The sequence below is a fragment of the Symphodus melops genome, assembly GCF_947650265.1.
Source record: "Symphodus melops genome assembly, chromosome: 1".
Classification (NCBI taxonomy): domain Eukaryota; kingdom Metazoa; phylum Chordata; class Actinopteri; order Labriformes; family Labridae; genus Symphodus; species Symphodus melops.
In genome coordinates, this window is record NC_136691.1 from 48,887,406 (window position 1) to 48,913,728 (window position 26,323).

A 26,323-nucleotide genomic window follows, 5' to 3' on the forward strand; every position below is an offset into this window, starting at 1 on the left:
CAATCATTGAGTGACTGAAGTTATTTCAAATTACAGCAAGGTGAAATCTGTCTTTTGAAAGGTGTTGCATACAACCTATCCAACAAATTTAAATCTTCAAATCTTTTACTTTGGTACTAAACTGAAAGTGAAGAAGAATAGTGATAAGCAGCTACACACTTTAAAACTTATATCGGGAATGACTATCCCATCAGAATTTATGATTTACCACAGCATTTTAGATAGATAATTAAATCCAGCCCCTATGCTTGCGATAAATGATGCATTTCCTAATAAACATTAATGGTAGGCCATTAAATTTCACACTTTTTTTTTCAGCCAAGGTTTCAGTATTTTAACTATCTCTGTATATTTCATACACTACACTGACTGACAGTGACTCACTCATACTGTATATGCTGTGAATATCTTTAATTAGTATCCATTACATGTGGGTGTTCATTTGCACCCTATACATGATGTCAATAAAGTCTAAAGTGAACTTTCAGGCAAGCTGAATATTGAGATAATTAGGCATCCACCCACATGTAAATTACACAAGAATACAAACACCAAAGCCAGACTGGTACATGATGAGCTTTCCAAGACTAATCAGGATAAATCTCTGTGATATCTGCCACAGATAGATAGATCTGTGTGCCTCAGGCGTTGGCACACAGATATCCCTATGATCATTAAAGGATTACAAATGTCTGAAAAGTTACCTTGACTGCTAGTTACAGGACTCAGAAGTAAAGTTTCTCCAATGAAGCAGTGTGATTACATGAGGTGATGCCATTGTCTGTTGAAGTATTGTCTCCATACGTCACAGACTAGAGCATGACAATTCACTTGTGAGCTTTGTATTCACCAAGGCTCAGCTGATTAAAGACTCAGTATGCACTGGCTTACTTCTCAGCTGGTCTGCTGCAGCGCGCAGAGGACATACACATTTACTTTTGTAACTGAAAATACTACTTTCAATGTAACTGTGTTCTGTGTGTGTCCATAAATAAGTGTGAGAACACACACAATTATAAGTAGAGCCAAGATTCTCGTATTCTGCAACAAGCACCAGCACCAGTTTGTGTTTGTGATGTGTCATGTTTCATTATTGCTCATTCCATCACTCTGTGTCCATGAGGCCTGATAAGACCTGATAAGCAATCTGGAGAATTCCTCAGCTGTCAATCAGTAACACTTATTATCACACCCTATCACATTAGCCTCTGTTTCCCCAACTCCGATGTTGTCTCTGATCCTACCATTAGCTGCTTTTGTCATTTGGCATGCGATGACTGCTACAGGAGCAGCTCCACCTTGGATAATACTAAGCTGATAAAAGCCCCTTCACGCATTATGCTGGAATAACAGTGTTAATTGTTTCATTCTACACAAGCAACTATTTGAATTTAACTGTCTTTTATTATTATTTTGATCATCATTAATATTATTAATTGGGCTCCATTCGTTCATAAAGAGGACAGAAGAGAGGGTAGGAAACAAGGATTAGAGAGTGGGGGATGACATGACAAGTGGCCGTGGAAGGTGGCACATGGGATGTGTGATTTCAACGCTGAGTGAACCAGCACCTCCTTCAGATTGTCCTCAAATACAGTATAAAAAGCAAACCTAAGCACCCAGTTATGATTTGTTATTTTTTTTATCATTCAGCTAAAATTGTAAGCAAACTATTGTACATTGTCTGAATTGCAAGCAGACTTCTACATACTATCTAAATTGCACAATTACAAATGTTGCCAATGTATTTTAAAATCTAAGCAGTATAACCTTCTCTGAGCTCTGTCTGTAAGAGACATAAACATATTTTTTTCAACTTCATAATACCCCAAAAAGCCAAAAAACAGAACAGCATTTTCCAACCTGTGAATTTTAACAGATCACTTTTGCCTTTTCTTTCTTTCAACAGCTAATAATATGAGCTTTGAGACATTTCAATACCAGCAATAAAATCATGGGGATAGAAGAAAGACTGTATCTGGTTATGTATGAATGTTGTTTAGTCCCTGAAGGGAAGAATTTGGGATATTGAATAAATCATTTGCAACAATATTTCTCCTTGTGTGACATCAGCTCAAGTTTCACGCATCTTTTATTACCTTAAAGTTTGTAATTTACTTTAAACTATACAGATCTTGTCTTTAAGATGAGTGCTAGTGAGGGCATTGTATCTCATTATACAGTGTATCTCTTCTGCAATGGGTTTCAGGAAAATGACAATCAACAAAAATGTGTTCAAAATGTTACCCTTTTCTGGTTTACAGAGTTTCATCTATCGCACAGAGAAGCTTAAAGGCAAAAACATATTTTGAATATCTCAGATTATTTGTCTCTAAAGTTTTGTAGCATGTGATAAAATGCTCAAATTAAGCTCTAACTCAAATACGTCTCACTTACAACTGTCATTACTATTTTGTCAACACTGTTGAGCTTTTATACTTTGTACATTTTTAGTAATTTTTAGTAATATTATCTTGTTTTGATACCATGTGTTTAATATCCTGCTGCTGTAATGCCACAAACTCCCAGCTTGGGATCAATAAATCTCTCTCTCTCTCTCTCTCTCTCTCTCTCTCTCTCTCTCTCTCTCTCTCTCTCTCTCTCTCTCTCTCTCTCTCTCTGTCTCTCTCTCTGTCTGTCTGTCTATCTACCTACCTACCTACCTACCTACCTACCTACCTACCTACCTACCTACCTACCTACCTACCTACCTACCTACCTACCTACCTACCTACCCACCCACCCACCCACCCATCCATCCATCCATCCATCCATCCATCCATGATATCTATCTATATGATTCTTTCTCTGCCCTCGTTCCTTCATGCTGATGTTTCGTGCACCCCTCCACCTCCCCATCACCACCATCTTCATCAGCAGAATCATCATTCATCAATTCTTCACCACTCTGGTCTTATCAAATCATCAGCTTCACCACCACCAGGATCTGGAGGGATCTATTCTAATGACATTCAGAATGTCATTCTCTAAACACATCAATTGCCACATAAAGTCCAAGTGCCAAAGACTTTCTGTCACATTTTCATTTTATTCATTGTGGTAAATAATTTCACATGTATATTACAATTTTTCTTCCTGTCATGTCTTCCTCTTTGTCTTATTTCTTTTGTAAATGATCTGCTGTTGTAACATCTTATCTCACCCCATTTAAAACAGTTTCATTTCTTATCTTGCCTTACACATCTGGATGATATGTGGCAGAATGAGACAAATCAGAAATATTCCCACATGAACACACAATGTGGCTATAAATACCTGAAAATTGGACCTACTTTATCTTCTACCCATGTCATAATCTCTTCAAAGCACCATAGAATAAATGAAAATGTAATACCATCATATTCATTGTTGTAAGCATTAAAGTGCCCACTTAGAAGAAGATGAATGATTGTGTCAATGGAGAGCTCTATGAGTACAGAGGACAATGCCTGAGACCTTTCCATCTCTCCCAAAGTATAGCACAAAAGGGCCTCCTGCATATTGTGTTAGCATCTGTGTCCATAGTCTCCTCTATCTTTTTCTGATGGCCTAATTCTTGGTTCTCTAAATAGACAGAAACGAAATGTCATGGTTTTGTCTTGTCTTGTGTTATTTCAGAGTTTAGATTTCTTTATATTGTTTTAGTTCTCATGTTCCATAGTGTTGCTTGTTTCCCTGCGTTAATGTTTACTAGTTTGGTGTTACTTGTATTATTTATCATCATTTTCTGTTAGCGAGGTCTTCAACTCCCACCTCCGGGCGAGCTTCTCACAGATCCCAGGGGAGGCTGGAGACATTGAGTCCAAGTGGAACATGTTCTCCACCTCCATTGTCAAAGCAGCTGCTCTGAGCTTTGGTTGCAGGGTCTCTGGTGCCTATCATGGCGGCAATCCCTAAACCCGGTGGTGGACACAGGAAGTAAGGGAGGCCGTCAGGGAGTCATATCGATCATTGCTCGCGCATAGGACTCCTGAAGCAGCTGACGGGTACCAGCAGGCCAGGCGTTCCGCTGTTGTGGAGGCAAAAACTCGGGCCTGAGAGGAGTTCGGGGAGGTCATGGAGGAGGACTTTCAGACAGCCTCAAGGAAATTCTGGCAAACCGTCCATCGCCTTAGAAGGGGGAAGCAGTGCCTCACCAACACTGTTTACATTGGAGGTAGGGAGCTGCTGACCTCAACGAGGGATGTAGTCAGGCGGTGGAAGGGATACTTCGAGGATCTCCTCAATCCCACCATCACGTCTTCCACCGAGGAAGCAGAGGTTGAGTTTTTTGAGGTAGACTCGTCTATTACCCAAGCCAAAGTCACCGAGGTGGTTGGCAAGTCTTAAGTCTCTGGAACATTGCGTGGAGGTCGGGGACAGTGCCTCTGGACTGGCAGACTGAGCTGGTGGTCACTATTTTCAAAAAGGGGGATCGGAGGGTGTGTTCCAACTACCGGGAATCACACTCCTCAGCCTCCCTGGGAAACTCTATTCCAGAGTACTGGAGAGGAGGATCTGGCTGATCGTCAATCCTCGGATCCAAGAGGAATTTCGTCCTAGCCACTGAACACTGGACCAGCTCTACACTCTCCAGCGGGTGCTCGAGGGTTCGCCCAACCAGTCCAGATGTGCTTTGTGGATCTCGAGAAGGCGTTCGACCATGTCCCCCATGGCGTCCTGTGGGGGGTGCTCCAAGAGTAAAGTAGGCAGTAAGTCGGACCTATTCCTGGTGTGCGTTGGCCTCTGGCAGGGCTCACTGGTTCTGTTCATAACTTTTATGGACAGAATTTATAGGTGCAGCCAGCCAGTCAGTTGAAGTGGTTCGGGCATCTGTTCCGGATGCCCCCTGGACGCCTACCTATGGAAGTGTTTCTGGGCATGTCCCTCTGGGAGGAGGCCTCGGGGTCGACCCAGGACACGCTGGTGAGACTATGGCTGCGTCTTACTTCCCTTATTTGCAGTCTCCTCGGTCCTCGGCAGAACTGGAAGTAGTTCCAAAGCCGCCATGTTTAGGATCGTCCCAAAGCTCTTATAGCGGATGGAGGAGAGAGGATCGAGGAGAGAGGAGGCTGATCCGAGGAGCGATGACCGAGGAGACACGAGAGCTGACTTCACGGAAGTCTTTTCACTGACAGACACGGCCCCTTCTCGTATATCACTTATTGATTGGAAGCTGCAGAGGATCAGACTTCAGTGAAACTTCTCAACATGAGCAGAGTTTAGTACTGGAGAAAAGACGGACATTAAAAAGACGCTAAACAGAGCGTTGGACATTTAAACAGATCATGAACATCAGTGAGTTTGTAAAGAGTCGATCTGTGATGAGCTGGGATTAAAAAGAGTCTGACGAAGAGGATTCTGTTTTATATTCTCACTTATTTATCTTCTGAAAGGTTCATCATTTAGATTCTAATCAATCATTTTCAGTATTCCTGACACATAGATATCCGTTTATAAAATACAGAGTTCGTTGTTGAAATACAGGCTAGGTTAAGTCAAAACTGTTTAATAATAATAAATAATTATAGACAATTCGAAATGAAATCTTTTAGTCAGTAGAAATTGTCCTTTTGGTTATGAGTAGACTGCAGGTTGTTCTTCAGGTGTTTTTTTTATCAGGTAAAGAGACTAAACACTGTAACTGTGTGTATTTGATGAGAAATAATACAGTGTGTGTGTGTTTGATTAGAAATAATACAGTGTGTGTGTTTGATTAGAAATAATACAGTGTGTGTGTTTGATGAGAAATAATACAGTGTGTGTGTTTGATTAGAAATAATACAGTGTGTGTGTGTTTGATTAGAAATAATACAGTGTGTGTGTTTGATTAGAAATAATACAGTGTGTGTGTTTGATTAGAAATAATACAGTGTGTGTTTGTGTGGACATAAACAGCGGTTAGGCTGATTGACAGCTGAACGTGATCAGCTGATGTCGCATCATGTGACGCTGTCGAGGAAACGACGTCTCATGTCTCTTAAAGCTGATTTCCTCGGTCCTCTCTCCTCTGCTTCGTTTCCTCCGTGCATCTCTGTTGGGCGGGACTAAGACGCAAGTGGAGGAGACAACTTGGAGGACACTCGGTGCAAATAAGGGAAGTAAGATGCACCCTATGTCTCTCGCCTGGTTTGGGAACACCTCGGAGTCCCACCGTCAGAGCTGGAGGAAGTGTCTGGGGCGAGGGAAGTCTGGGGGTCTCTGCTTAGACTGCTACCCACACGACCTGGCCCTGGATAAGCGGCAGAAAATAGATGGATGGATGGATGGATATTTTATTGATATTTGTTTGATTATTCGGGATCTGGATTATTATTTAGTAAATTTGTTTAATATCTTTGCATTTTTGTCTTAAGATAAATAGTTTTTGGTTTTCTGCATTTGGGTCTAGTTCCCTGTTTTTCCACCACCTCTCTAAGTTAAAAGTTTAAAAAAAAAAAAAAAGATAACCCCCCCTAGTGAAATTCTTGATATAAAACCTTTAACAAGGAATGAGTGTTAAGACTGAGATAAGAAATAAAAGACTCTTTCTCTTTGCTTACTGGGTTTTTTCCTCTAGTTAGTCACATGGAGCTGTTCATCCACACTGATAATGACACACTGACACGCAAACCACTAAAACCCGTAACTGTGTGGCCTTCTATGCAGAGGAAGAAACTTTGGGATGTTGCCAGTAGACTCATGTCAGAGGCCTTTTTTAGGACACAAAATTATGTTATGTGGAAATATCTTTTCAAATAATGGGAGCAGATACTCACAACCAGGGTGGTTAAGTCATGTGTTATTCGTGTTTTGTTGTTTTACCTTTAGCAATGAATACATGGTATGTTGTTCAAGTTGTTTAAAAGTGAAGTGTGGTATTTTGTGAAGAAAGTTCATTCACTTCTTTAAGGGACTGAGATCTACCATTGAATATAAACACATTGCACTTTGGGGATTTAAATATGCAACTTAAGCTATTCAAATGCTTGAGTTTAACAGTTTTGTCCTCTGTCAAAACAAGTTGTGTCCTTTATTATGAATGTCCAACTCACAATTTATAACAACTCTTTGGTGTCAAAATATATATTTTTAAATGACTAGGGATTCTGGTGGATGAGTGGTGTATTTGTCATAACCTATCCAGTCTTTTTTTTAACTCTATTTCTCATGAAGAACAAATAAATGATCCATTAAATTGAGCAAGTACTGCTTCACTTATCATTTAGGGAAGTTTTTTCTTGCCACGCTATGACAGATTAAGCTGGGCTCTTGTAATATAGCCATAAGTGAGGTCCTTTACCTGCTTTTTGTAAACATAACGATGAGCATGGTCGTGTTACCTGCTCTTTTGTTAATGTTAACAGACAAACAGTAAGGTCCTTTACCTGCTTTTTGTAAAGTATCTCGAGATATCACCAGTTATGAATTGACGCTATATAAATAAAGATTGATTGATTGATTTATTGATAGGGATGCCACTATCTGACACATTGTCAGTGAGAACATGTACCCTTTATCATTATATTTTAAGTCTTACAAACAAGACAAAGACAAACAAATGATACAGTGTGTGTTATCATCTCTGTCTGTTCAACCAACTATTTCCATCAGTGTGTGTGTTTGTACAGGGACTGGAAGTCATGTGAAATCAGACACATTTTCTATATTATTTTCTTCATTTTATTGCAATACCTTTCATGTGCCCCAAACAATTCACATAAACTTCAGGTAGGTGGAAAATCTGCTTCCATCACATTGTATGAGCTTTTATGGATAGCAAAGGGTGAAAGGATTTTGTCCTTGGACCAAGCCAGGCTAGTTGTTTCCATGTTTTTTTTTCTGAGCTAAGTGAACCAGCTATTGGCTGTAAAATGGAGCATATTTCCAGTGATGTTGTAAAAGTAGCCAATATGCTCACGCAGTCCTTTCCCTCAGTGCTTTTATGAAAAATATTTGAGCTTACAGTGACTGTGATTTTAAAGCTACATGTAGGTGTAAATTGAATTGCACTTGCAGGATTTTATTGAGCCAAAATGTTGCATCAGTCACCTGGAAGAATTCACAGACTGCAGACATCAGCAAAAATTACACTGAAACTGATGCAACAGGGTGTCAAAGATGAGAGCTCAAAACTGCCTTTTCGATGGAGTGCTATAAATCAGGTGACTATTTACAGAGTATACACTTGAAATGAACACTGCCAACAAAGAGTTGTGTTCATTACTTTTCATACCAAGCTTCTGTACAGCTCAGGACATGACACTTTTACATCCAAACAGCACATCCTGTTCCATTTTCTGTGCCAAATCTCTCTCTCTCTCTCTCTCTCTCTCTCTCTCTCTCTCTCTCTCTCTCTCTCTCTCTCTCTCTCACACACACACACACACACACACACACACACACACACACACACACACACACACACACACACACACACACACACACACACACACACAAGCACACACAAGCACACACATGTACACATACACACAGGAACTCATACTGTTTTTTTTAAATCAGTTTTCTCCTCCTTTTTTGATCAGCCACACACATAGAGTCACATTTTAATCGAAAGTTTGTGACAGAAATGATGTTTAGTGATTACTGGAGATACAAAGGAAGAAAATTATAGTAGAACATTTAAATACGGTTGCTAAAAATGACATGCTTTATTAGAAAACCAATGATGATGAGGAAATCAACAATATGTTTATTTGTATAGCTTATTTCTGCATTAGAGTAGCAAATTGTTTGTGTTTAAGGGTCAATGCACGTGATAGACACTGTAGCCATGTAGTGTGTGTGTGTGTGTGTGTGTGTGTGTGTATTTGTGTAGTTAAGTGTTAGTCATCTGTTTTTCTATTTTAGACTTGAATATGTTTTCTTTTGTGTGCGATTCAGTGCGCGAGTATGTGTGTACTCTTACTTGTTTGTGTCTGCCTTTGAGCGTGTGCACATATGTGAGGGGTGTGTACGTGCAGTTCTGCGTGACCTTTCCATGCTGGTTCAGCTAAATAAAGACACAGCCGTCTTTCCGACTTTTTCATATTTCACAACTTTACTCCAAGGTCTCTCACAGTTAAACAAGAAAACTGTTTCACTGGGTGTTGATCTGCTGACACGTCTCCCGGGGTATAATAGTCATTTAGCAGTTGACACGTGTACTTTTCTATCAGATGATTCAGTTCTGAATCTGATTCCCATCACTGTTTTAGCTCTACATGGATTTCTTCTCAGAAGCATATTGGTAATAGAGTTTTATCTGCAGATCCTGATGATAACATCACAATTTTATCTCTTAGTTCTTGCTTTACCAACACCAGGAAGCACAATCATTTCCCTGGGTTTATCTCCATAACAAACACATCTCCATAATGTTTGGGTTCCTATCATGTTTGAGTTCTTATAATGTTTGGGTTGTCATGATGTTTGGGTTCTTATAATGTTTGGGTTTTCATAATGTTGTTGTATTTTTTGTTGTTGTTTGTTTCCTATGTTTCGTTGTTATGTATGCTTCTCCACATGTCAAAGCACTTTAAAAACCCTTGTTCATAAAAGTTCATTCAGATAAGTTATTATTGGTATTATTATTTAACTAAACAGTTAAATACTTTTTGAAGCAATATATCCTTGCTGTATTGGTGGGCATATATAATGTGATCTCAGATTAGCATGCCTGTGCTTCATTTGTTTTGGTAATAATATATTGTTGTTGTTTTTATTGTGACGAAGTAGCTCCATTTAACACACCTTAATTCAGTGGTTCTTAACTATTCTAGCTTTAGGAGTACCAGCTACCAACTCCTCCCTGAAAATCTGAGACCAAAATTTCTGATATGTTTAAACCAATAAAATTTATTTTAATGCAAAGCAGCTTCTGTCAAATGTTTTGTACCTCAGAACATGCTCAACAACTGACGGATGCAATAAAATCAGCAAAACAAAGCGCTTGACAAACTGTCTAAACCCACTTTTTTTCCTGGCACCTGCTTGCGATGCACTGAAAACAGGTCCGCGAATCACCTTTTGGTCCCAACCCACCAGTTGAGAATCACTTCCTTAACTCATCACAACAAAGACAATAATCGGCAATTACAGTAAAACCTTGGCATTTAAAAAAGTATAACTCCATGCAAATATCTCTTTCTTGGTTAAATTGGATTTCCTCTGATTATATTGGCCTAATGCAAATGGGCATATGATGTTTTGAAACTGGGAAGAATTATTTAGTAAAATCATGTGTGTCTAGAAAAACATTCAAAATTGATAAAGAGGAGAAAATATACAGTTGAACAGCATTTAAACATGGATATGAAGCTTGAAACGCCTTAGTGCATAGAAAATAAATACACTAATAAATAATAAAAACATAAAAGCAGATAGAGCTTAGTAGAATCTCAAAGGCAGTGATGAAAATTCATTTTGAAAGATGTCACATGTAATATTTACGATATGGAGAGTGTGAGTTATGTTCTGTTGCTAAATTAAATGTGAATTTTCTTCACCCAAGTGACAGAAGTTAATGCAGAGGTAACAGCTCAAGCTGAGCCAAACAAACAATACAGAAATATATGGCAGATGCAGGACTTCATTTTATAAAATCAGGTCCAAACAAACACACACATTTGCACGCATTCACACACACACACACACACACACACACACACACACACACACACACACTGACTCAGGCGGAGAGCATCTTTCCAGCACCATTCTGTTAAACAGCCAGTCTCCTCAAGCGATTCAAATAATTATTTCCAGTTCCCCTCTAAAGATGACACTTTTATCACAGTTTTCACAAAGCAAGTGCATTTGAATGCCTCCACCTTCAATAGGGAGAATTTTGGTGTATGTGTGTTCTGCCTCTCATTTCTCCTCCTGCCTCTTGGGTGTTTTCAACAACCAAATTACAGAGCAAAGAAATCTATCCACAGTTATAAGGTGGAGGAGATTGGAAATGGAAAATGTTTCGCACTCGAACACCCCACAAACACATCCATATTCATACAGAGTAATGCTACATCCATCATGAATTTGAAAATGAGACTTAATGTGAGTATGCCTGCACGTGTTTATGGGGACAGTCCTTGATGGGAGCTTGTGTGTGCATTTTTTATTCTCCAGGCTACTATCATGCGCGAATGAGAATCTAATGAGCGTGTTGTGCTTCATGTGAGTCGCACTCCCTCCATCCTCCCTCTCTCTGGAGGGTCCACTGCCACCGTTCTGTCCTGCTTTATATTCCAGCTGAGGTTGTTGAATCAGGAGCTTAGGGATGCTGTATCTGAATGATTATACAACACTGTAAACACACACCTGAAGGCTCCTTGCTTCGGCTTCGATAAGTTATCTGTTCACCTCGTCCTGCACCTCAAATCAAAGACTGGCCATGAATATGGAAATGAAAATGCAAGGACACAGGTGGAGCATCACATGGGTGGCATGTGTGTTTGAGAGGGAAAAACAGGACAGAGAAATCCCCAAACTACCCATCAGCATAAATCAATTACAATTCACCGCAGGCCTGCTAACCTCAAATATAACAAGCTGTCACAACAAGTGTGTGTATGTGAGACGATTGAGCGTGTTTCATGACTTGAATAAAGTATGTGACACTTGGTGGGAGATGACACATTCAGCGTGGGTTATTTTGTGTGTGTGTGTGTGTGTGTGTGTGTGTGTGTATGTGTGTGTGTGTGTGTGTGTGTGTGTGTGTGTGCATGTGATATTTAGCAACATGCTCTAATTCCTTATAGACTTCCTCTGTGTTTGTTGGCAGGAGGCGACATGCTGCCTCTGCTGCGTCCTACTTCTCATGTCCCCCTGTGATAGACATTTTCCAATGACATCTTGTACCTCCATCAGCCCACACTGTTATGGACTATTTTTTGGTGATGCGATGCCATTCTTGGCTTTTCATAATGGCATGAAATTGCTTTGGATTGCACTCCAATTGACATGTTTGCTAGAAAAACATCATTTTGTTAATTCTCCCATACTTAGTGGCAATTCTCTTCCTGGAAATTATTTTTTCTCTTCCTCTTCTCCCTTAATTTTGATCAATATAGGAAATAAACCAAGCAGGATGTGACTCATGCATGTTCAAGTAGCTTTATTTCCAAACTGGAGAGGAATGATGACAGATGGGGATAGATGATTGTAAAGCTTAGACCACACAGTTTGGTCCAAACACTGTAGAAGAAGAGACAATAACAGGCGCTTTCAGGGGAAAAGATGGTGATCAAGAGGCGGATTGCTGCACCTGTCACCTTTAAGCCATAAATCATACTTTTTTAAAACAAACAAAGCTGTAGTCTCACGTCACAAAGCCATGGTTTGGGGGCAATTTAAGCAGCATTACAACTCGTCATTTATTGAACACAGTCATGAATCCATGACCTGTGTGACTGTTTTTTGTTATAATTACGTTGCTTAAGCTGTTTTTGTTTCAGGAGCGAAAAATAACCATTTCAGACAAAGACATGGAGCAGTTGAATGAGTACAAGCAGCTCGTACTCTCCAATTATTTTTTTCTTATCAGTTATTTGGTTCTCTCAGCTGCTCTGTGGGGTATTGATTATAGCCTTAATGTTTTGAAAAATCCTAAAAATCATCCAACCGAAGCTGGCTTTGGGTTCAATTGACATTTTCACGTTCTTTTTAAGGAAAGAGTTTGACAACACGAGTGAGGGGAGTTTTCCTTCCACCAAACGCTTGATAAATTGTACATCCGTGAATGTGCTTGATTGAACATGTGTATGTACTATAACCAGATGAAGCAATGATGCTAAATGTTGCATTGTAGTTTCTGCATTATGCACAAAAACTCAAGGTTGGTGTGCTTTAAATTCAACACAAATCACATTCCCCCCTCAAGCTCAAATGTAGCTCAATCTCACAAAGCGTCTTATTCTCGATATTAAAAATCTGTACACAGTTCTCACTCTTTGATCAGTTTCGTTTTAAGAGTAAAGCACAGTAACTGAAAAATAAATAGATAACAGACAGTGTAACACACAAAAAAGGTTTGAAATAAATAATACAGTGTTTTCTATCTTTGCCTCCCGTCACAAACACCAAATATAAAGTTCATTTGAAGCAACACAGAGCCAGATATCACTGAGTCAGGCTGTTGTCCTGTAAGGCTCTTTGGTCCCTTGAGGGTGATCAATAAAAAGCCATGTACTCAATATCACTGATAAACACTGACTTTAAGCTTTGTAAGACTGCCTCCGCTTAGAGTAATACTTCTTCTTCGAGCAGACATTCAAATGACAGACAGAAAACTGATGCCTGCACCCAAAATTCTGCTCTCGATTCTTATCATTATTACAGTTCGTCTGTAGTACACAGCAGCCAGAGGAGGCACACACACACACACACACACACACACACACACACACACACACACACACACACTATCGACAGAAAAAAACGAAGACACATAACACTCACACACAGTCACACAGGTCAGCAGAATTAGACAATTAGCAAACTGACGAGTTGCTGCTGACAGCCCTTGTCCCATTGAGTCAAAAAGCCTGTGTGGCATTCACAGTTACAGACACATTTTCTTTCCTCTCTTTGTCCCATAGAGTCTCTTGGTGAGAAAAATAAATGTGCTATTCATTCTCTCGCCTCTCAGAGACAAACCCAAATGTGCCTCGTAGATGTCCACTACAGGCAAGGATGTGCCGGAGGCGTCTGTGAAGAGTGACTCAGACTAATGATTCTCAGAAAAAAAAAAAGAGCCATGTAAAGGCCAAATAAGGAGAAACATTACACATCTGTCCTTTAAAGTAAATGTGCATTTCCACCTGTTCAATATTTCTGTAACAGAGTTTCAGGTAAAAGATGTTCACATATTAAATCAGGTTTTTTCAGTCCTCTCTAGATGCACCTCCCATTAAATACTGTGAGTAACCTCTGGAGCATGTTCGAGAGGCTAGAGCAAAGTTTCTGTGACTTAAACGTCCAAACATTGAAGCATTAGTCCAGTCATTTATATCATAGTCCAGGGAATAGGGGTCACACAGTCTTTCAATTTAATCTCAAATACTTGTGATGTGCTTATTAGTCCAAATCCACCCACTACAGCTCATACTATGTTAAATGAAAGGTTATATTTCAGTGTCACATAACAAACAACCTTAGTGTCCCTTGTGACCCGCACCAAGCAGAGAGCGAGGTGTCTGACGCGGAGAGCTTTCCACATGAAAAGATTAGTTTGAAAGGACGCCCTTGTCTGTGCTACCACATTTGAGATTGTTAGAAAACCCTCTCTTGTTGTTGCACTTTCCAGATAAAAATCCAGAAACACATGTTTGCCCTGCAGCCGGGGCAAATTAAGACTGTGTTGTACGTAAGAAATCACCACCAACCTTGTGTGCTTCTTGTGCTCTTTATAGATAAGTAAAAGGCCCTGGGCTCATTGGAGTCAACGATTACTTTTCCTCCTTTTTAAACCAGTTTTTTCTTCCCCCAACAAAAGTCCCACAGTAGCAATAACTTCAAAACCCTATACACATTAAACACTTTGTATTTTTAGTCAAAACTTTTTTCTTACTTCTTTCTTCGAGGACATTTTGTCTGATGTTCTGCACATTTTTGTGTCCCAGAGATTTTCCTTCTTTAGTGTGAAAAATGGATAAAACTTAAAATAAAATCTTATCAGCAATGGAGATAAGCAAGCTAAACCGTTAAGTGTCCCATACTGCATCTTTTCCATGTCCTAGTTCCACCCCACACCCAGAAAAAACGTCTGTTAGTGTGTTTGAGTGTGTTTGTGTATCAGCTGCAAGCTGGGAAATCACAGTCCTAGTTTTCTGTTTGCTCACATTGTCTATAAAAGAGAGGCTCTCATTTTTACATTTTATGTTGAGATTTTCACTGGTCTAATTGTTTTTTATTAGAGCCCTTTGGATGTTCTGAAAATACGTTTTTTTTTCTGTGCCTTATATAACTTTATGTGTTGCACTTGCATTCTAAAAGAAAGTCCCCTTGGTGGTACTACAGAGAATCTTCTTGAAGGCCTTCCTGAAGTCTTTGTTGAAAATGGTGTATATGACTGGATTGAGCGAGGAGTTGCAGTATCCAATCCAGAAGAAAAACTTAAAGAGCGGATCAGGAATGGTACAGGTCTCCGGGCATACCGCCTGCAGGGAGTATGAGAAGAAGAAGGGGAACCAGCACACCACGAAGACCCCGATGACCACTGCCAGCACAAAGGTGAAACGCTTCTCTCTGTTCACCATGGCTTTCCGCCTCGCCGCCCCAGGGTTGTTCTCTGTTTTTGACTTCCTCCCTGGCACCAGCCGTGCCCCCTTTGAAGTAGCCATCATGTCCCGGTAGCGCTTGACCGATGCTGGGGAGTGGATGCCCCCTCCTGCAGGTGACCCTGGCATACTGGAGCTGCCTCTGCGCCCTCCGTGACTGTGTTCCATATCGCTTTCTGTGCTCGAGCTGTCGCAGTTGTTATTGTCAGCTTTTCTCTTTCCCTGCTTGACCTTCTTCTTCTCCTCTTTTTTAGTCTTGGCACGGGCAGGCTGAGGCACAGAGGAGGGGGTTGAGACGGCATGAGGAGAGGTGTCCAGGGAGGTTGTAACAGGAGTCATGGGTAAAGAAGGGGATGGAGGCTGCAAGAGATTATTGGTGGTGGGATTCTGGTTGGTTTGGTTCTCTTCAGGGGGAGTATTGGCATTGATGGCAAGACTAGGAGGTCTGTCGTTGGAGTTCATGTTAGATGATGGGGGTGTGCTTTCTTCATCATCCTTCCCGTTGGCTTGTACATGTCTAGGAGGCTGACTTGGAGTAGCAGAGCCGACCCCGTCCTTTCTCGGCTCTCCAGGGGGGCAACGAGTTCTCTGCTTGGCGATTTGGTAAATTCTTACATAGACCAGGATCATGATGACGCAGGGGGCAAAGAAGGAACCGATGGTGGAGTAGAGGATGTACCAGCGCTCATCATTCAGCTGGCACTGAGGTCCTCGTTCACTGCCCAGCTCCCCTCCCTCACTTTTGTTCAGGGAGAGCAGGGGAGGGAAGGAGATGATTGCAGAAATGAGCCACACAACCACAATAGCGGCTTTGATGCGTTTGGGAGTCCGTTGCCGCCCATAGGTGACCCTGGAGATGGACAGATAGCGGTCCAGGGAGATGGCGCACAGGTGCACGATGGAGGATGTGCAAAAGAGAACGTCCAGCGCCAGGTAGATTTCACACCACAGTGATTTAAAGTACCAGTAACCCAGCAGTTCATTGGCCAGGGAGAAGGGGATGATGAGTGTGGCCACTAAAATGTCTGCAGCAGCCAGAGACACAAGGAAGAGATTTTGTGGACCTCGAAGGGAGCGGCTGGTCAGAACAGCGATGATGACCATGATGTTGCCCACGATGGTGAAGACGACCATCAGGGTGATAGCGGTGGCAAAGGCCGCCGTGGCTTCAGGGGAGTAGGGAGCATGCTTAAAGATGCTCTGGTTGCAGGGGACAGACGCTCCAGAACTGCTCACGCTGCTGTTCCAACTGCTCAGCTCCAGCGAGCAACCGATGTCCGGACCGGAGGCCATCGGGTCAGCTTTCCAGAAAGCTTCAAGGGTTAAAAACAAGTTAAATGTCAATGATCGGATTTTCGTATTTTGTGTTTTTTATAATTCTGGAATCTTTATGGTCACATCTTTTTTTGAACAATTAAACGTGGGTTAACATTTGATAATAAATTGTGATATTTACCTCTGTGGTTTTCGTATTTCTTTGTGTTGTTTCCAAACGTTAGCTCCCTTGCATCCTCCACGCTAAGTCTCTCAAGTCCATTTTTAGAACGAAACAATCCGGGGTTGTGAGTCAGGACGCGGATCAATGCTTTTCAATTAGAAGGACACCACACTTTGTGGATTTACGTATACCGAGGGACAAAGTCAATGTTTAGAGGCTGATTGCTGAGCACTAACCTTTTCAGATTTAAAATAGAGCCCAAAGAACTACAACTTCTTTTGCGCACAAAGTTTGATCCCTTTTGCCTCGGTGATAATTATCCGGAAGATGGGGGAAATATACCTCATTATTATTATTTTGAAAAACTGGGATCGATTAGAAGGAGCTGGAATTGAATCTACAACATTGGATCAGAGTAAATAATCTTGGCACTTTAGCAATCTCCGTGCGCCCTCGTTCAGAGCCGCGTGTCTGCCAAACTGGCTTATCAAAAAAAGCGAAATACATGGCAAAGATATGCTAAAAATAAGAATTAGTTACCATGATTTATGAATATAAAGACCCCAATCCCTCCCGTGGAGTAAAGCCTGACAGGCAGCGTTTCCAGTTGGTCGAACAGGAGAAAAATACAAGTTAACCTTACGCTTTCCAGTCCTGAGCGTAAGACCAGGTTTATTGTCAAAACGCGCCTTTTCCTTGGAATAAAAACGATCCCTGCAAAGCTGCTTCAGTCTTTTTGTCTGTGAACTCGTTTCTCGGTCCTTTCTGCACCTCTGTCTGAAGAAAAGTTCACCGGGATACTCTGATCCAGCCGCTCCGCTGGCGCACATCTCAAGCGTCCTCACTGAGGCGCAGCAGCATCCTCACTGGTGAGCAGGACCTCAGCACCAAATCTAATAAAGTCGGGGTGCCTCCCACCTCTCTCCTTGCTTCATTTTAGACCCGCTGATGTCATTGTGGGGCTGCAGGCATCATGGGATGCTTACTTTCTCTATCCATATAATCCTTCCTCTCTGTTCCCCTCCCTCTCACTTTATAGATGTACTCAAGCTGATCAGCAAGCAGTTCAGAAAAGGCTTGATGGGTGGTTCTGCAGGGGTGTCCAGCTGAGGGGACACATCTAAAGCCATTTTGCTGTTGTTATTCCAGGGACCTATTCAACATTATTGTCATCATCATCTTTCTCTCTTTCTGCATCATCCTATATCTGAATTTCTTGCTGCCCATCTAATCCAGGCAGATGGCTGTTAACCAATTAGACTGGTCCTGATCAGGTTTTCTGCTAAGAAAAAGTTATTATAAATAAAGTTAGTTTACTCCCTCACTGGTGGAGCAATAATGGGTCTCACTGTGGAGCAGATTGACTTTATGTTTGTATGAAGTGTGCATAATAATCACCATCATCCCTACGAAATGTGACAGTCAAGGAAATATTTTTTCTGTTTAAAAGCCAACTTGATCATCTAATCAGATTCCATGAAGCTGAAACAATTGCAAGCATCACTCAAGATTTCCCCTGAATTAAATCACTCATGTATGCTCACACCTCTCTTTAACATAACTATAGCACCCAATCAAAAGCCTGTCCTCTGGGTTTATCATACTGAACATTTTTTATTTCTTCAGCCTGAGACACAGCAGTCAAAGGGTAAATATACGATTCAAAGGTCCTTTCAATATATTTTTTTTCACTGTTCTGTACATTAGTCTTTGTGTTCTAATGTGCACATGTGTTTTTATGGTTTATAGATTGTTTAATTCTCTCTCTGTTTCGATAGTAAATTGTTACTTCGTTTTACTGTGTTTACTTTGTATGATAAGAAGTTTGGTATTACTTATAATGGAAAAACATTTTTTAACCATACCACATGTTCAATCTTTTTTAATGCACAGAAACTCCACAATTTGGGGTATTTCAGCTAATTAAAAGCCTCATTTACAGAAATCTTCCCTTTCACAGTGTTAAATTAGCAATACAAGTGCCCTCCAAATTAACATCATACAGTAGAAGGCATAATTTTAGGCAAAAGATTTTGCATATAAAACCTTACTCTGCACTGAAACTGATAATTGCAAACCATCTCTTCATGCTTTGAGCTGCCTGTACCATGTTGCCTTCCACTTCTACTCCGTGTGCAAGGTGCAGGGCTTTAAGGAACTTGCTTTCAGTGCTCATGCATTTAAATCATAATCTGACTTCACTTTAATTCTCTCCCCAATATGTTCACCCACCCCCCACTCCCCGGAAGCACAGACTGTCCAGAGCATCCCGAACATACCTAAGATCAAGTACCTGCTTGTTAAATTATGGAGGAAAAACCAACGTTAGGCCCATTGTTTTTAATGAGCTATGAATTAAGCAGATGTATGTGTTTGTAGGTGGCCTCTGTGAAACAAACAACACACATTCTGCAGCCCACACATGCCAACACACATTCTTATGAATGATGTGTGTGGGTAGGTGGGTCTATTTACTTGTTTTTTCTTTTTTTTGTGTGCAACCCCCCCACACTGCTTTAATGAGAGAGACCCAGCAAGCCACCCATGGAATTACAATTCTCTGTGAATGTGTGACCTGCAGCCTCAGCCAATAATGGTTGTACATTTTTCACTCCACGCTACACGTTCTAAATATAAAGGCAATGCGAATAAGCTTTTAGTGTGAGAGAGAGCACTCCAATCAAGAGTCTCTGTTTCCATGGGTGAACTGTGCTTAGTTACATGCTAGAAATGCATTCTGGGGGAGAGGGGTGTGTCACTAATGTCAAGGTTACAGAGATTGAGACACAAACTGCATTCAGTGCACAGTACATCACTGCTGAAGTGCTTGTTGTGTTATAAAATGTGGTGAAAGCGTCTCTGAAAATTCACTTACTTAATTTAGTAGAGAAAAAAAAAGTCTCTTGGTGTTGAATGACTAAAAAAAGTAGAGATGAATAGTCTTAAATTATCTGTGGATTAGTGAAGGTCAGCATACTGCAGTGTTATGGTGGGAGTCTGCACAATATGGGTCATGTCCAAATCAAGTAAATACCTTCTTTTTGGGTGCCTTCAATTTAAACTTTTTCTGGAGTTATTGACTTGAGCCTGCCACGTCTTTTCTAAGTTTGGGGGGTTTTCTTGTGCGTCTACCTTTTTGAGGACTATATATAGTTTCGACAGAGTGAGCACAGAAAGTGAAGATAATTTGGCATGCAAAGGCCCAGTTCTGATTTTCAAGTGAAAAATTGGAGTCAGGTTTATGCTAAGTTTGGGTAATGCTTTAATCAGAACTTTTTTTTTGGCTTGGTTTGTAAACTTTATGTGCTCACTCTGTCGAAACTATATATAGTCCTCAAAAAGGTAGACATTCGAAGACTCTTACATTCCAGAGTCTTCGAATGTAAGAAATGTAACAAAAGTTGCATTTGGATGAGAGATGCTCGAGGGCTAACCAAACCAACATTTTAATTCCTCAGGTTGATCCTTTCGGTATGTTTAAAGCCTTAAGGTGTTTCACAATACAAACGAGTAGAGCGTCCAAGAAGAAGTATAGAACATAGAAAGATTGTGTGAGAGTGTGTGTCTGAGTGTGTATTGTGTGTTGCAAACAATTACAGGGAGCTCTCCCCGCTGGTCATACATTCATTCCCCTGACTGTATCGGTAATGCTGACAGCTGCATTTCGTGTTTGTGCTTGTTGGATTTCTTCTTTGAGTGACACCGTCTTCATGTGTGAAGACAAACACTTTAAATATCTACGTCTATACAGGAAGTGTGATCACTGTTAAAATCTATGTTTTTCACACCTGCAGCACAGGCATGCAACACCCCCCCCCCCCCCCCCCCCCCCCCCCCCCCCCACACACACACACACACACACTTTTCGATGTGATTCCTCAGCCAAATGTAATATGATTGATCCTGACACTAGTTTAATCTGGCTGCGGAGTGTGAGTAACGGTGAGTCTGTTTTCATTAGTAGCCTGACGACTGAGAAGGAAATGAATATAACAATTCAGATGAGAGAGGTGGAACAGTCTGCTTCTAGAGATAAATAAATGACCAAGTGAAATGACACCCAAAGTCATTTAAAGGTGTTAATGGACAATAGAAACGTGTGTTCTTTGTTATTTTAGGACGAAGAGGCTGCCACAGTAAACAGTCTGCTGGCTCCATCTGCTGGACATGTTTAAATCATCTTGATGTCATGGTCATTCCCAAAGTTGTCACCAGAGGGCACTGTCTTACTGGAAAGATAAAGACAAATGGATTTTGAACACTTGATTTGACTTTTGAACCAAAAATAGTGGAAGAAATACTTATATCCTTTAGTAATTATGGGCCTATCGTAAAACAATATAGAAAAGCCTTTATAAATTAAAGTCTCTCTTTAAAAATATAATGATTATGTCCATAAAGTGCAAAAAACATACTTTTTAGCATAAAAAGGTTTTATAGCCACTCATTGTGTGACATTGTACACCAATAAGTAGAAGAATTTGGCACGATTAAAAAAGGTATGCTGTATGTACATTTTGTACGTATAGACACACACATGCACACAAACATACTCACATAACACAATAAACGATGACCTTCATGGACAGAAAGATACAACTTCCAGCTGAAAGGCTGAGCTTGATGGGAAAAAAATCCATACAAATGGTTAGATTTCAAATATAAGACTTTAAATGATGTGAACTGAAAGTGACGTTGAATGTCTTAATAAACACAAACCAGAACTAATGTTCTTGTACTGGGTTTCACTTGAATTGAACTTTGAGTTTAAATTAAAGCTGGAAAATCTGTGAGGTGGGTTTCTCTGCCCCCTGTTTGGAAACACTACTGCAGAGGGAGAGAGAGAGGGTGCAGTCACCCTTGCTCTGTTGGGCTATGGGAACATGTAAATGAGAGGAAGTGGATTATTTTAACTATGACTGACAGAAGTATGGGTGGAATAATTTACATCGGGGGATGAGGTAGTTTGAGTAGCTGGCATTTATTGCACTATTAAAAGAGTTTTTTTTTATGTAATTGAACAAATGTTTTTGTTAATACTGTCCAGCAGACAAGCAATGGATGATATTTTTAACGATCGGTTACATGCTGTTGATTTGGTGGAAATTCACTGAACTGGAACCTTTAAAAATGAGGAAATAAGTTACATGAACTGTGTCTGATATTCTCTAGACCTTTGATATATATCTGTCAAACACAAGTTGACTTACTTGAATGTAGAACTATTGTATGTGGATACAATATGCAGAATTATGCAAAAGGTCATAACATGGGTTATTGGGTAGCTAATGAGAATATACATGTTTGCTCGAAGTTGCTCATAATTATAGTTCACAAACACAATTCAGGTTGGTGGACTTCTCAAAGGGTTAGGCTTTCCATCTTAATCTGTGTTCTTTTCTTGATAAAGTCCAACATTGCTCCCCCAACTTGAGCAAGTGGAAGTGGAATTTATGTCAGTGGTTGTTAAGGTCAAAAAGTACTTCATACTGTAAAACCCCATTCCCTGTGGATAATCCTGCAAATCATAGAGCAATGCAGTTTTAAGACGCTCTGATTAAGAGTAAAACTAGTGCAGCAAGGTCTGCATTTAAAATGACTAATTTCAGCTTTTTTTTTAGCAGTAAAACTGGAACACACTGTTGTGAGATTACCATGTCTAGAAAGCTGGTGAAGGGCTAAACACTGAATTTTCCTTCGGTTAAGTGTATGCCAGTGGGTACAAAGTTAAGACATTATACAGAGTAAAAAGACTTGTGCGTTCCTTCAGCTTGTTTTATTTCAGTGGGAAAAACACAGCAGGAATCAACCAAACCCAGAAGGTATAAAGTGCAGTAACAGACAGCAATAATGTCAAAACTGTCATGAGAAATGCTGAAGTAATAAATACAAAAATAAAACTATTTGCATTATAAAAATCTCACGTATTCTTATTCTCTCTCACGTTACAGAATGATGAGAATAACTAATTAGTGCATAATTACAAATGATAAAATAAAACTTTACATCTATCCAGTATCTCTTAAGAAGTTATCACAGTGTTGTTTTGAAACAAGACATGACATGTCACAGGGTTGCCATCTGTGAAGGAATGGCTTTGAGTCGAAAAGGAGACAGCCCTTGTTTAAGATCAGGCACATACGTCACAAAAAAAAAAACATGCATACAAAACCAGACAAGCAGGCACAATACCGTGCAAGGATAGAACGCCAGGGAAATTATGTCATAGCTGCTCCACCTTGCTGGCTCGGGTTCATAAATGTTCATATTGTGGTTCTAATAGTGGAGCTTATAATGCCAACATCTGTTTGTTGTAAGAAGTTTCCATTTGTCACTTCAGATCAACCAGTCATGTGATGCCAGCAGCACAAGTAGCTTTTCTCTGAACTTCCTGAGGAAACACTTTCAAAAAGTACAAATTTGTACACAAGTCTTTTAACACTCGGAGTCCGGCACAATGAACGAAAAAAGATTAGTTATGTTTGCTTCCTTCCTCTTAATGCATCTCCTAGTCTTCATCCTTGGCAGAGGACGTCAGTCTCAAACTGCAGTAGCTGTCCCATGAATGCCAGGTTTGGGGAGATAACCTGACGCCGCTGCTTCACGAAGTCGAAGGCCTCGTCGAGCCTGACACGCTGCGTGTGCATGAGGTAGGCCAGACAGATGGTGGCAGAGCGGGAGATACCTGCCTGGCAGTGCACTAGCACCCGACCTCCACTCTGCTTCACCGAGTCTGTAGGCGGAAAGGAACAGAGAACTGTGTTATTGTGCTTCATTTCACATCAATAACTTTGAAATGACTCCAATTGAGTTACAAGTAGAAGTGAATATAGACCTGTAAAGTCGAGTTATCTATACCCAGAAATTGCAATTCAGTTCCTATTTAACAAAATGGGATGTCACTTGTCTAATTCTGTCTTAGCATAGCCTTTACTTTGCAATTAAAGGGGTCAAAACAAGTTTAAAAAAAACCAAAACATACATGGTAAAAACATTTCCATTTTCTTTTGCAGCATAATCAGATTGTTGCGTAATCGGGCAATTGAACTTTTGGTCCTTTAGTCTAGCCTACAAAAAGGATAATGGTATGAAAGCTGCTTACAGACATTTTTTGGATATTTAGTTTCAACAGGAATGTAAATAAGGCTTGCTTAATCAAGACTGCAATTCACTGTGTTGCTAATCAACTTTAGAGGATACAGTACACATGTGGAGAACTAAAAAAAAAACAAAAGCACAAAGACACTCACCGATGAAGGCAATAGCTGTGGAGAAGCAGGCCCTGATGTCAGCAGCCAGGCTGTCCTCCACAGTGATCCGCAGATACTCAAACTCCCCCTCGTAGAAGTTTAGGCATGTGGAGGAAACGTTGAGCACAGCTGTGATCCCTGCTGCATTCAGGGTCTCTCTGCGGGATGCGTGGATGGCACTGCCCAGAAACAGGAACGGCAGCAGCTCCACTGGACCATCCTATCATAGATCCAATCAAGAAAACAGTACCAAAGTTAAAGACGGATCAGGTAGTTTTTTTAGTCTTTCTTACTGCAATTAATATACATCAAACACTTTGTCTTAATATTATCATGTCTTGTATTACCTGATCATATGCTGGTGTCCTCCGTCCTGTCACTATTGGCTCTGGTTCCACTTGAGAGAGGCTGGCAGAGCTGTAACAGAGATCTGGATAGGCCTCTGAAAATCCCTCAAATCCACCTAAATGGAGGTCAACAGTATTAGCTCAATCCAAGTATTTTACAGAAGCTATTCAAGCTGTGTGTAGGCGAATATGATAATAGTGTGGAAAACCTAAAGGTTACGCCTAAAGGTGCATCAGTGTGTTTTTATTTTAGGTTGGATTAAGAAGATGATCACACTAAAAATCTAATTACACTCTTGTAATGAATATTATTGTCATGATCATTCTCAGTCCAAATAAAAAATAAGGATCATATTTATTTCACTCCCAGTCTATTTAGTTTGGGTCATTAGCAGTGTATTTTTCTTCATGTGCATGCATTTAAATAATTCTGTTGCTATAAGTTTTTGTACAAAGTCAAACACCTTCAGAAACATAACTAAATCAATGATAGTTTGCTGTGCATCGTAATATTATACTGAAAGAAACAGCCAACATTACCTTGTAGGAAGCAGATCTGCGTGTGCACTTCATTTTGCAGGGCTGTGAGTAACATCTGGGCCACGCTCTCTGCCTTCAGCTCGGACACTGAGCGGCTGCTCTCATCCACCATCACCACAGGGGAAAACTCTCCTCTCTGCAGCCGGCCCACGAGCGTCTTGTCCGGAATAAGCCACTCAAGAGCAACCACCGAGCTCTTGGATCTCCGGCGCAGCATCGAGTTCCAGTTGACATTTCGGGACTCACAAATATGCGCCATAGTAAAATCGAGGAAAGGTCTGCAGTCCAGCACCACACAACCGGCAGAGGTGTACTGGTCCCGGGGGGTCCTGAGAATGTGGACCAGCTCACCGCCAGTTATCTCCAAAGGTTCACTACGTAAAGACATGGCTGAAGAGATTTTAAATAATTTTAAAGATAAACCACCTAACTTTTCCTTAAAAAGAATAAAAAGTTTTTGTGTAGGCCTGTTTATGTAAAGGCTTTAAGCGCAGTAGTTGATAATGTACATCTGGAAAGTGGCCTAAGTGAAAATAAATATGGGTAGAGCGTACTCTGCCTTTGGACTGTTAAAATCAGCTTTTGATTTAGAGTTTCTGTTGTTCATTGATAACAGCCGTGCGAGGGGCGGGGTCAGCGCAGCCCCGCCTTGTTTTCCACAGAAGGATCAGCGTAAGAAGCGGAACGTCCATATATGGCTTTGCCGGGGCTCCTCATATGGTCACTGACGTCAAACCTGATTTTCCTAACGCGCACGTGGTTGTTCGGGGTTATCCCGTGTTTTTGTGTTGAATGACGTTATGCTTAAAGTTAAAACCAAACTCTCTACCCAGCAGCCTCCAGAAATGAGGATGAAGGCTTAGTTTTGGTATGTGGGTTAGATTACACCCATAATTGACTGCATTACTGCTTCTCTTCTTTGGTCCCCATGCTGCTCTCAGATTAAGGTATTTTGTCATCCCTGTGCCTTCTTTCCATGACCTTGAGAGAAAGTAAAATGTTGTGATAATGAAACTTCAAAACAGACTTGAATTGATTTGTTTCTGCTTTACTGGAAATTCTAGAGCTGCAAAACCCAGAAATAAAAATCTTAAATTGAACAATCAAATTTCTCGTATCAGATGCAAAGGTATGGATATTGCAAATTATTCTGCAAAGCATTACGCACGTACACTAGCTAATGCATTTTTACTTTTTCACACACTTTGAACGCCTAACAATTTACTTCCAGGCCTAGTCAAGGGAGAGTGCAATTGAAGATAATCTCAAATGTTGTTAACAAGAAAAAGGAAATAAAACAAATAGGTCACACATAAATTTCAAGATAACCTCAAACAGCTGAGTAGTACTGTACTTTCAAGTGTGTTCCATTTACAGGAGTATGTTGTACACCTGTTTCCTTTCCGCTACAATATGTCGGCCAGACTCACAGACCTACTCTTCTTCATCAGAGTATAATGTTCAAGTTCATTTATTGTCATTAATTCAGTGTAACATACAGTGGAACAA

General features: G+C 40.6%; 3 protein-coding genes across 3 annotated transcripts in view; all 3 read right to left on the reverse strand.

Moving 5' to 3' along the window:
- The window catches only part of LOC306837050 (putative aminopeptidase W07G4.4), a 133,779-nt gene extending 118,887 nt beyond the window's left edge, over positions 1-14,892 (reverse strand). The window contains exon 1 of the mRNA XM_079364524.1: positions 14,563-14,892. Coding sequence (XP_079220650.1) covers positions 14,563-14,692 — 130 coding nt within the window. The 5' untranslated portion in view covers positions 14,693-14,892. The remainder of the gene's footprint in view (positions 1-14,562) is intronic.
- Positions 14,893-14,945: 53 nt separating this feature from the next.
- Positions 14,946-17,219, reverse strand: adra2b (adrenoceptor alpha 2B). Its single transcript, XM_079364525.1, has 2 exons — positions 16,696-17,219; positions 14,946-16,552 (listed from the first exon to the last, which is right to left on the reverse strand). The coding sequence occupies exon 2, from the start codon at positions 16,530-16,532 to the stop codon at positions 14,949-14,951; it is 1,584 nt and encodes a 527-aa protein (XP_079220651.1). The 5' UTR covers positions 16,533-16,552; positions 16,696-17,219; the 3' UTR covers positions 14,946-14,948.
- Positions 17,220-22,438: 5,219 nt separating this feature from the next.
- Positions 22,439-25,847, reverse strand: dusp2 (dual specificity phosphatase 2). The gene is made up of 4 exons (XM_079364702.1): positions 24,815-25,847; positions 24,275-24,390; positions 23,928-24,147; positions 22,439-23,410 (listed from the first exon to the last, which is right to left on the reverse strand). Exons 1-4 carry the CDS (start codon positions 25,200-25,202, stop codon positions 23,193-23,195), a joined length of 942 nt encoding a protein of 313 aa, XP_079220828.1. The 5' UTR covers positions 25,203-25,847; the 3' UTR covers positions 22,439-23,192.
- Between the last annotated feature and the right edge of the window lie 476 nt (positions 25,848-26,323).